This window comes from Macrotis lagotis, chromosome 2, assembly GCF_037893015.1.
Source record: "Macrotis lagotis isolate mMagLag1 chromosome 2, bilby.v1.9.chrom.fasta, whole genome shotgun sequence".
NCBI classification, from domain to species: domain Eukaryota; kingdom Metazoa; phylum Chordata; class Mammalia; order Peramelemorphia; family Peramelidae; genus Macrotis; species Macrotis lagotis.
This window is the reverse complement of record NC_133659.1, coordinates 158,021,564-158,033,657: the sequence shown is the minus strand read 5'-3', so window position 1 is coordinate 158,033,657 and position 12,094 is coordinate 158,021,564. Positions and strand designations below refer to the sequence as shown.

The following is a 12,094-nucleotide window of genomic DNA, read 5'->3' as shown; positions in this document are numbered from 1 at the left end:
CACCTAAAACACTTTAGGTTAACTTTCTTTAAAAAACAAAAGTATTTTTTAGCAATCAAGAACTAAAAATGTGCTACAGGCTCTTTCTAAAAAAAAGTCCCTAAAGTAAAAACACACAATATATACAAACAATAAGCTTTTTTCACAGATTTAAATATTCAATACTTTTTCTTTGCTTATAGAAAATCAATTACATGTCAATAACACCAGTGTTTAAATTCAGAAAAGACCCAAAGTCAAAACAAACCAAGCCAAACAAGCATGGAAATAACATGATTAACAAATGAAAAAGCATTCAGAAAAGTACAACAATCTTGACTCTCCAGGAGCTCACATTCTAATAAGGAAAGTTGACACATATGGGAGGCTTTAGCATTTAGCTTCAAGTAAGATGCAAAGGCCCACCATCAACAATTTAAATTTGTTTTATTCATCAAGATGTAGTAGTGCTCTGCAAACTCTCAATTTTTTAAAAAGAATGAATATTTTACCTAATCAAACAATGTTTTATTCAGCACTTGTTAATCACAACCATCAGGCTGGGACTGCTAATTCCATTTTTAAAATGAGAATACTTGGAAGTTAAAATTTAAGATAATAAACCCACTGGGTTTATTAAATCCAGACTTTTGAGTCAAATTCCAATTTGCATGAAATCTTGCAGTAAATGATTCCTATTTTTCCTACCAAGAGATTTTCGGCAATTGAAAACACATTCATTCATCTTTTACATGACAGAGACCCCAAAAGTCTTATTAGAGCAAAGTTAATCTTATGAAAAGTTCAATACTGCATTAAGACTTTGGAAGACATCTGTATTCACATTTGCAATTTCCATTTACTAGTGTTCTTCCAAGTAACTGTATTCACAAAAAGCAACAATTTCTCCAAGTTTCTCTCCCCAATGTATTTGAGATTTCTGGCATAAACTGAGTTTCTGTAAACCACCCCCCCCCCGACTTCTTTGGGAGGGTGATATTGAGCATTTTTATCACCCTCAGTGATAAAAATGCTCAAAGATTAAGTTAAAAGGCTTTTTTTCTTTTTTTTTTTTTAGTTTTTGCAAGGCAACGGGGTTAAGTGGCTTGCCCAAGGCCACACAGCTAGGTCATTATTAAGTGTCTGAGACCGGATTTGAACCCAGGTACTCCTGACTACAAGGTCGGTGCTCTATGCACTGCGCCACCTAGCCGCCCCTAAAACACTTTTTAAAAAGCCTCTTGTGGCCCATATAATGGGCATAAATCCTGGAAACTCCTCGTTAATACCATTATTGGTATTTGATTTTCTTAGTCAACTGTCTCACCTGGTAATGAGAAATAATCTGAACCAATACATAACAGTTAATAAAAAGAAAGAGCAAACCAGCTAACCAAATGAGCAAAAAGGTGTTTTTCCCTTGGAACTCAAGAAAATAAGCAGGAGCTAGCCATAAGGCCTGCCCCATGAACCACAGTCCGAGGAGGAATCCGGCTCTCTTCCAGGACATGCTTATTTGTGGCATCACGAGAGGCAGTAAGCAGAGGTACCATAAAAAATACTGCGAAGTGCAGACCTTATTAAAACTCACAAAAATGGCGGTGTTGAGAAAACAACAGAAGGCAAGGTCCCTATAATAAGCAAAAGAAACAACTGTAAGTAAGGCCAACTGCGGCAGGAACGCCGCCAGCCCCAATGAAAAGCTCCATTTGCTCTCGGCCGTCAGGTAGAGCATGTAGAAGTAGGGGGAAAAATTGTGTCGGATGTCGCGCCTGGTCAGGTGATAGAGGTAAGTGTGCTCCAAGAACTCCCACCCGTATTGGTAATAAAACACTAGGCCCAGGGAAAAAAAGGTGAGTCCCGCCACCCCTGCGAAGAGGAGCGGGTCCCGGCTGCACAGCCGCCGGGCCAGCCCCCCGGCCCCGGGGCCCTCCTCCCCCGCGCCCCGCGCAGTCTGCAGGTACAGGGCCATGGGGAGGCTGTAGGTCACCGGGTACAGCTTCACGTGCACCGCCAGGCCGTACACCGCCGCGGCGCCGACCACCCTCCTCCTCTCCAGGAGGTACAGGGCGGCCAGCACCAGGGCGGCGACCAGCGACTCGGCGTTGCCCCGGCTGGACACCACCAGGGGCAGCGGGTGGAGCAGCCACCAGGCGCAGGGGCCGCAGGCCCGGAGCGGGCTCAGGCCGGAGAGGAGCAGGAGGCGGAGCATCAGGAAGCCGGCGAGCAGGTCGCAGCCGACGAAGAGAAACTTGCCGAAAAGCTCGGAGCACAAGACGTTGGGCGTAAGGAGGCAGGCGAGCAGCGGCGTGTAGCGGTACGTGGCCCTGCGGTACGGGGAGCGGCCCTCCGTCACCAAGCGCGCCGCGTCCGTGAACACCCGGTAGTCCACGTCCGTGAACTTCACCACCAGGGTGCGGTCCTGATAGAGGCCGTAGAAGATCAGGGCGACGCGGGCCGCCAGCGCGACGCCGAACAAGGCGGCCGGTCCGCCCCGGGGCCCTGCCAAGCCCCTCGGCCTCATCCTCGGCAGCGCCTCTCCTGACCCGTGGGGCCCGGGAGCCGCACCACGAACATAGCTCCGAGAGCGGGAAAGCGCAGCGACGTCCGGCGCCACAACATCCGCTTCCGGGGAGCTAGTCCCACCCCTTCCGGTACGGCCCTCTGCTCTCGATTGGTTCAGAATGTCTCTCTCTTTAGGGAAAGGGCGGAACTTCCTGTCCCGTGGGGGCGCGCCTTTTGCTGTCAAAGGGGTGGGGAAGCCTTCTCCCCCAGCCTCGGAAACAATGCGGGGCGGGGCCTGCGAGGGGGCCGGACGAAGCTAGAATTCCCGGTGCTGGTAGGCCCCTTTTAGAGCCCAACGCCCGTGAGATTGGTCAGCTCTGACGTTGAAAGATGGTGAAAGACAGGACTGGAGGAGGGCAGATGTGGGGAGGGGGGATTTAAAAAAAATGGAGAGAGACTAATCTGCAGCCCAGGGGCCAGAGAGCTCGACTTCCCGACTGAATTATAAAAAGGATAGTTAGTGTCCTTCAGATCCCCGCGATCCAGCGTGGCTTCATCAGGAACAGACCTCAATTTTTTTTTTTTTTAGATTTTTGCAAGGCAAATGGGGTTAAGTGGCTTACCCAAGGCCACACAGCTAGGTCGTTATTGTCTGAGGCCGGATTTAAACCCAGGTACTCCTGACTCAAGGGCCCGTGCTCTATCCGCAGACCTCAATTTAAATAATGAATACTAGCTAGCATTAAAGTGGCAGTTTAAAGTTTTACAAATATCACATTTGATCCTCATATATCAAGTTTATTAAACCGCGAAAATGGGGGAAGATTGCAACTAACGGATTGCCTACTGTCAAAGAGATCTCAGCGGGCCTTTTACTTCATAACCCTATTTTGTGCCTTTGGCACTCTATGAAGCCGTCTCAGAATAATGTTTTAACGCACAAAATAAAAGAATGAGGATTTCAAAAGAAAATGATGATATTGAAATAATTATTAAAATATTAACTTTAAAATTCACAGAGGCCAGTCAAGATCTCAGATCTGTTGACCCTGAATCCACCAGTACTCTTTCTTACTGCTATTACGGGTTAACTTTAATTAGCAAGTCACTGGATTAAAAAAAAATTATACAATTTTTCTGCATTAAAGTGAAAAAAAATGGGCTAAAAGTAGAATGGGCCACAGTTGACTTCCCTGTAACTTCTACCCACGTTCCTAGTTCAGCTTTTGAGGGCCATGTAGCCTACAATTAATCCTTCTTCCATGTAAAAACCTTCAATTAGATTGTCCATGTCTTTCCCTTCAATCTTCCCTTTTCTAAGTTAAACACTCTAGCTCTGTCCTGACAACTATTTCTCTCCTACTTGCTGGATTCTTTACTTCCACTATTTCCTAGTTGATGCCTCACTGGAGCTTTGAAAATTCCTCCCCTCTTGAATGACCGGAACCAAACAGTAACAGAGCAGTAGCCCTTGGGAACTGTGCTTGGTCCTGTGATTTTTAACATTTTTATGAATAAAATAGATCAAAACACAGATTGTATGCCTATCATGGGGCAGCTAGATGACATCTTGAAGTTAGTACTGGGACAATGAGACCCTGGGCAAAGCATTTCACTTGTTTGCCTCAGTCTCCTTAACTCCAAAAATGGCCTCACAGAGCTGTTGGGAGGATTAAATGAGTACTATTTGTAAAGTTCTTGGCCCACAGTAGGTACTATACAAATGCTAGCTATTATTATCAGATTTATATATGACTAACATTTATCCAGCGCTCTCTATCAGTCAGGTACTGCTACACGGTACAGATATTGTAATGCCCTAAAGGAGGGAGGTGATGGTTTCACTGCGCTCTGACTTGTTCAGACTTCTGGAATTTTGTATTCAGATAGATGTCAAATGAATGAATGATGATGATGATTGCCTACTATGGGTAGACACTGCGCTAAGGGCTGGAGTTACAACTACAGATAAGAGAGACCTTCTCTTTAAGGAGCTTACATTCTAATGAGCATAGCTTCAATGTTGGAAATAGAAAAGGAGTGCGGGGAAAGAGGAAGAAATCAATGGCTAAAGTACAGAGGGCATAGTTTAAAAGTGCTTCCCATACCTTAAAATGCTCTATAAATGTCAGCTATTATCAACCTGAGTGTCACAGTTTAGCAAGAACCTTGACAGCTGGGGATCTTCCCAAGGGTAACCAGAGTGGCAGAGAGCCTGCTTTCAGGAGCTAGGGCCAAAGTCCTGCTTCCTCACACTGCTGAGGCTACACACTGGCATCCAAGTTACAGTGACCCTCTTACTATCAGAGATCTTTATAGCCATCCTCACCACATGCTTGCATTTTTTTTTTTTTTTGGTTTTTATTGGAAGGTAATGGGGTTAAGTGACTTGCCCATGGTCACACAGCTAGGTAATTTTTTTTAAGTGTCTGAGGTCAAATTTGAGCTCAGGTCCTCCTGACTTCAGGGCCAGTGCTCTATCCACTGTACCACCTAGCTGCCCCTCTACTGCGCCACCTAGCTGCCCCCACATGCTTGCATTTTCTCTGTGCCAAAGAACTCCTGGTCTTCTCTTCTCCTTAGGGAGAGACAGGAGGATCCGAGCTTTCAATCTCAGTTTTCTGGTTCAATTAGATATTTGGCCTCCATGTAACTTCTACCCATGTTCCTAGTTCAGCCTTTGAGGGCCATGTAGCCCAAGATTAATCCTTCTTCCATGTAAAAGTCTCCAATTAGATTGTCCATGTCTTTCCCTTCAATTTTCTCTTTTCTAAGTTAAACACTCTAGCTCTTTCCTGACTGAACTATTCTTTCCTACTTGCTGAATTCTCCGCTTTCAGTATTTCCTAGTTGATGTCTCACTGGAGCTTTGAACCCCACCCCCCAGTCTCTACCCTCTTCAAAGCATCCTCTACAAAGCTATAATTTGGATTTTCAGAAAGCTCATGTCTCATGATGTCTTTCCCCTACTGAAGAATGATCCTGTCTCCTTGGCAGCTGGGTGACACAGTTAGAGAGAGTGACTGGTCTAAAATCAGGAAGACCAAGTTCAAATCTGGTCTCAGACCCTTACTTACTAGTTGTATAACTTTGGGCAAGTCGCTAACCTCTGTTTGCCTCAGTATCTCCTATAAAAGGGGGGGATAATAATATCACAGTACCTCCCAGGGTTCTTCATTGAAAAGCCTCAGCACAGTGCCTACTTTATAAATGGTAATTGCTATTATTAACTCCCTATTTGCTCTAGGATGAAATATGAGCCTTTTTGTTATTTAAAAAAAAAAACCTTCATAGCCCAAGTCTAATCTATTTTTCCTGATTGTTTCCACATGCTCTACATGCAGGCTAAATTGTCCTTTTGATTCTTTTCTGTGCTTTTCTGTTAGAAGTAGCTCTAACCAGTTTGCAAAAGCCCACTGTTAAATTTTCAGTGGGCATCAACATCTCAGAAATTATCAATTGCTACAAATCAGTCCTTGATTTGTTGATTTCTAGATTTAAGAAAGTGATGTGGAAAATGTTAATAATGCAGACTAAAGTAAAAGTATTTATAAACACTTCTTGTCCCTCCTCCTCCACCTCCTGCAGTGAGATCAGTGTTAAACATTTACATTATTTGTCTGCATGGTTCTAGAAACATTGCTTGAGTTCAAGAGAAGTACAGTAGAGGCTCAGGGAATGAAGTCAAGTGACTGTATTGATGTTTATAAAAGACTTTAAGGTTTGCAAAGTGCTTTGCAAAGTCTCTCATCTCATTTGAACCTTACACTACCCCTGCCTGCTGGCAGGACATTACATCTCTTGCTTTAAAATTGCTTTATACATCTCTTGCTAAAAATTGCTTTAAATTTTTTTCTCAGTCATCTTATGGGATATTCACTTAACAGACACTCATTTTGGGGTGGTTCCCCGCAAAACAATTTACCACTTAGGTTCTAGGATTATCCTGTAGAACCTCATTTCTAAAACTGTAAAATCATAAGTTACCACTTGGTTGTGGTATGCTTCCCATGACCAATCAGCCAGTATACATGGACAACTCTTTACTAAGACTGTGTGAACAGTGACTAAAAAACATTCTCCCCATAACCCCAGGAACATATTCTTCCAGAAATACACAGAGTATACTGGTAGTGTACCAAATATGTTTGGAATATGTGACCAGAATAATTCACATCTCCAGAATGGCAGGTCCCGGAAATCTCTCTCCTATGGAGCACTTGCAGATGTCCCCTTGGTACACTATATCTGCTGGCTGAAGAGTTTAGTTGTGCTTTCCAAGGTCGGCTTTTCTCCACTTATCACTCTCCTATTCCTTGACTCCATAACTACTTCTCTTTTCTGCTGCCTGGGGTCCAGTTCCTCAATCCCGCTACCTGCCTCAGTGGACTTCCTCTCAGGATTTATTTCTGTCTAGACTCAGTGTGTGGTTTTTCTCCCTCTACTATACATCATATTCTCCTGAATGAATTCTCCTTTTGGGTTGAATCTTTTTGGACAAGTAGCTGTGAGGCTATGCTTCTTAGTCAATGTAAAGTAAATTGGTATGGAAAGAGGGGTCTTCTCCAAGTAGGATTCAAGTATACAATGTTATGTTTGGCATTCAAAGTCCTTCATAGCCTAGCCCCCTCCCTGCCTTTCCAGTCTTCTTCCACCTTACTCTCCAACCCAGTAACACTATCAACTGAGTGATGACACTCAAGACATGTCATTTTTCCACACATTTTTTCCTGGCTCTCCCCCATTCCTGGAATACTTTCCTGTCATTCCTCTGACTTCTAACCCCCCTAACTTCCATCAAGTCCCAACTAAAATTCCATATCTACAGGAAGCCTTCTCCAACACCTCTTAATTCTAGTGCCTCCCCTCTTTTATTTTCATACATATATATATATATATATTTCCATATATATACATATATTATATCTTGTTCTCTGTGTGAGTGTGAGTCTGTATGTGTATATAGGAATATAGAAATATAGAAATATATTTATATATGTATATATGGATCCCTCTGTCAATTATTAAAACTTGTTTATTCTTCTTTTAAAAAGTCTCAAAATCCAACTCTTTATTTTTTGTGGAGGAATTAGCCCTAAAACTTGTGTCTTTGATGAATCCATTCAGCTAAAAGGATATAAAGTATCTTTGCCTTTAGCTCTAGCACTCTCATCTTTTTACTATCTGGGCCTTCTTTGATCATTGAACTCAAATGGAACACTGTAGCTCCTTCCTGTGCATCTGTGGTTTCTGCCAGCATCACCTCCCTGGTGTCATGGTCTTCTTTGAGAACAAAGGACAAACATTATTATGCATTTTGGGGCTCAGTTCTAGCACTCACTTCTCACTTTCCCTTCTACTCCCTTTCTCCATTCCACACACAGCCACATGAGGTCCACAACACTCAAGTGTGCAACCAGATAAAAATATAATTGGGAAATATTTAATAAAATAAACATGTAGTAAAATATAAATAATATTTATAAGTATTCTAAGTCAACATGTGTCCAGCAGGGAGCTTTACTGTGGTTTAGTGAACACCCCCCCCCCATTTCTATCTCAATTTGATACCAGTATTCTAGACCAGGGCTGTCCAAAATGTGGCCAGCCTGTGGGTTTTAATTTTCACATGTGAAAAAACAAAATAATAATTTGCATTGACATGTATATTAGATTTTTTAATTCCACCAATAATAAATAATCTCATTGATGTTTCTTTTCTTTGGTGTTTTTAAGCAGTATTGTGGACAGAACACATCACATAGAATTTTCAGTTGATCTGTGAGATGCGTACCCTATACAATGCAAACTAGTCAGAGTTCACCTACCTTCATCCTGTTGTGTCGTCGCTTTGTTGTTTTGTGTGTGCTTTCATGCTTTGTACCTTTAATTGTCATATTAAGGATGTGAGTCCCCCCACCCTACTCTCTAAGACATTATGAGGCAACATTTTATTTTTATCTAAGAACCTTGGCTCTGGAGCCCTCATTTTTTATTCTGGGTGCAACGTTTGAATAATTATTTTACTTTAATGCAGCCCTAAGATAACCTAAGGTTGGACAGACCTTTTCTAGACCATAAAAATGTGTTTTCTAATGTTTACTTGCAAGGGAAAGATCCCTACTACCACAAATTGTGCAGCAGGGCTAAGCATTACCAGCAGACAATGAATGAGCCTGACTCTGGGAAAGCAATCCCTCTGACTGTGGTTTTTCCCCAACCAGTTAAGCTGATGACTCTTGTCATGGAGGTGACCCTGAATTCTTGGAATCTATGCCAGTAGAGCAAGCAAGCCTTTGAAGTGATAGACTGTATACCTGTTTTCAAAGAACAACCTGGTTAACTTTGCAAGACTCCAAGTTTGGCAGAGAGGCAATAGATTTTTTAATACTAAGAACTCTCAAAGAGAGTCAACAAGTTAAAGAGGAGTTGAGTTGGGATCTGCAGCTGTAGAGAGTCCTTGTCAATGAAAACCACAGATTCTTGAAACATAAAAGTATAAATGGAAACACATACATATATACATGTATGTGTGTGTATATAAATATAATTATTTTCAAAAATAATGTGCCAAGGTGCCAAGTAGAAAATGTAAATTGAAAGAGAAATTTACCTAGTCTTATATTTTGAGGTCCTCTTAGGCTAATATATTGAGCCAAGATTCTCTTTGTAGTAGTTTTTCACTCATTTCTGACTTCCTGTGAGCCCTTTTGTGGCAACTAGATGACATAGTACTTAAAGACCAGCCTGGATGCAGAGAGCTATTGTTGTCCAGGTGTTTCAGTCAGGTCTGAATCTTTGTGACCCCATTTGAGGTTTTCTTGGCAAATATGGGTGGCACAGTGGATAGAGTTCTGGGCCTGGAGTCAGGAAGACTCATCTTCTTGGATTCAAATCTGGTCTCAAATACTTATTAGTTGTATGTTCCTGAACAAGTCACAATCCCAGTTGCCTCGGTTTTATCATCTATAAAATGAACTGGAGAAGGACATGACAAACCACTCCAGTATCTTTGCCAAGAAAACCCCAAATGGAATTACAATATGACTGATCAACAACAATGGCAAAGATATTGGAGTGATTTGCCATGTCCTCTATTTCATTTGACAGATGAGGAAACTGAAGCATTTGGGGTTGTGACTTACCCAGGGTCACACAGAAAACAATTGAGGCCAGATCTGAACTTAGGAAGATGAGTCTTCCTGTCTTTAGATCTAGCACTTTATCCACTACACCACCCAGCTATTTCAGGGTTCTCTAGGCTTTAACAAAAGGACCTCCCAGAAACCATGAAAATGTTATAAACTCTAAATCCCCCACCAGGAAGGATACCATCTCCCTCAATCTAAAATGTCTAATCCTTTGTGGGACCAGATGAAAATGGCAAAGCAGGCACTGGAAATCAGGTAGCCTAACTCCCAATTACTTTTTCTATTATACCATACTTGATTTAAAAAAAATTTTAATTAAATTTTATTTTCATATCCACGTTCTCTGATTCCTATCTGCTTCTCTCCCCTACCCCACCCCCAATTGATAAAGGAAGAAAACTCATACCCCTGTTATAAACATGTATAGTCAAGCAAAATGGCTTCCTGCATTGTCTATATCTCAGTCTGGCAGCAGGCTTCATCATAAGTCCTCTGTAATTGTAGCATCCTCTGTGTTATATTACTGATGCTTTGTATTCTCCCCTATTAGAAAATAAGATATTAAAGGGCAGAAGCTGCCTCTGAATAATCTTGATTTTCCCTCCCTCCATCCCCAAAGCATTTACTACAGTGTCTTATACCTAGTAAGCTTCACGTAATGTTTATTTAATTAATTTGTCCCAAAGTGTCATGAGCACCGAGAGTAACCTGTCATGCCAAATCTTTGACTAGAGCAAGGAATGACCAGGTTTGGGGCCCACAGATGGAAATCCCAACCTAGGAGGTGCTTAGAGGTTTTCTGTAGACCTTCATTTCTTGGCCTACAGAATAAAATCCAAATTCCTGAAGGACCTCTGGGCCTTTTCCTCTGACTTGAAGCTGAAATCTCCTCTATATGCTTCCTTCCCTTATTAGAATGTGAGTTACTTGACATCAAGGATGTAATGTTTGCCTAGTTTGCCTATTTATAACCTAGTGGCTTAACACACTACTTTACACACAGTTGGGCTTTATAACTAGGCATTCAACATTCAAGGTTTTCTTCAATCTGGCCTCAAATTTTTTTTAGGCTTATATTCCATTTCTCCTTCCCCCTAAAAACTCTACTGTAACCACATTTGTCTTTTTAGTGATTCCTAAATATTTTTCTTGTTATTCAGTCATTTTCAGTTGTGTCAGACTCTTCTTGACCCCATTTGAGGCTTTCTTGGCAGATACTGGAATCGTTTAACCATTTCCTTCTCCAGCTCATTTGACAGATGAGGAAACCAATACTAATGGTGATTTACCCAAGGCCACATAACTAGTAAGCTTCTTCCACCAGATTTGAACTCAGGAAAGTGAGTCTTGCTGACTCCAGGCCTTGCACTCTAACCACTGCTCACTCCCAAATATACCTTGTCCATTTTTATTCTCCAGTCTTTGTTCATGCTATTTTCCCACTGAGAATATATTCCCTATTCCCCTCTACTTATCTAATTCTATCTATTTTTCAAAGACCTGCTCAAGTATCACCCACTTTGTGATGCCTTTTCCAAAGTAATCCCTGTCCTTGAAACTTCCTAAGCATAATTATCACGGAAAGAACAAACACTTGAAGTCAGAAGATTTGGGGCCAAGTTCCAGCTCCAATATTTCATAGTTTTATTACCCTAGGCAATTAGTTAACTTTTCTGAGACTGTTTTCCCATTTGTAAAATAGGGATAATAATACTTTCTCTCCCTATTTCACAAAGTTATTATGAGCAAAATGCTTTGTAAATTTTAAAGCACAATAGAAATTGGAGTAATTATTAATCTCACATTTAATTTAACTATTTACTATTTATTATTTTACCTACATCTCCCTTCCCCACCCCCCATTTTTATAAATACCTTGAGGGCTGAGTTTTATATATTATTATAACTCCAGTGCTTTTTACAGACATAAAGGGTACTCAATAAATGTTTATTGGTATTGTTAAATGTTTATTTATGAGACTCCACTGTCTTCCTTCCCTATCTATTGTCTAAAACAGGGGTTTTTTGAATCTATTTCCTCTCTCTGTAAAAGAAACGCTATCTATCTCAAAACTTCAACAATAAAAGGCAGAAGAGAGATCAATTTCTCTGAGATTTGAGGCAGTTCCCTAGCCTAAGCCTGAGAAATAGGACCATGGACCTTTGATGTCCTTTCCAACCCTGTGATTCTATGAAGACTCATCCACAAATACAGGCAACAGGCCAACTGATTGGTTTAGAAGAAGGAAAAAAAATGGCTTTGTGCTAATGCTGGATGGAAAGAGTGTCCAATATCAAAGGTAAAGTGGCCTTTGGGAGTATGATGCCAAATAGGACTTCAAAGGGGGTAGGAAATATTTTATCCTTTTTAATTAAACCAGTGACCTTGCCTTTTCTCCACCTAAGTCATATAGGACATCTAGAGAGGTTATTGAAGGAATTCAAAGTAGAAAAGGAAA

At 41.5% G+C, this 12,094-nt stretch overlaps 1 protein-coding gene across 1 annotated transcript; it reads right to left on the bottom strand.

Annotated features, from left to right (window-relative positions):
• Positions 1 to 941: 941 nt before the first annotated feature.
• On the bottom strand, positions 942 to 2,601 carry PIGM (phosphatidylinositol glycan anchor biosynthesis class M). Its single transcript, XM_074223111.1, has one exon. It carries the CDS (start codon positions 2,501 to 2,503, stop codon positions 1,271 to 1,273), a length of 1,233 nt encoding a protein of 410 aa, XP_074079212.1. The 5' UTR covers positions 2,504 to 2,601; the 3' UTR covers positions 942 to 1,270.
• Positions 2,602 to 12,094: the final 9,493 nt, after the last annotated feature.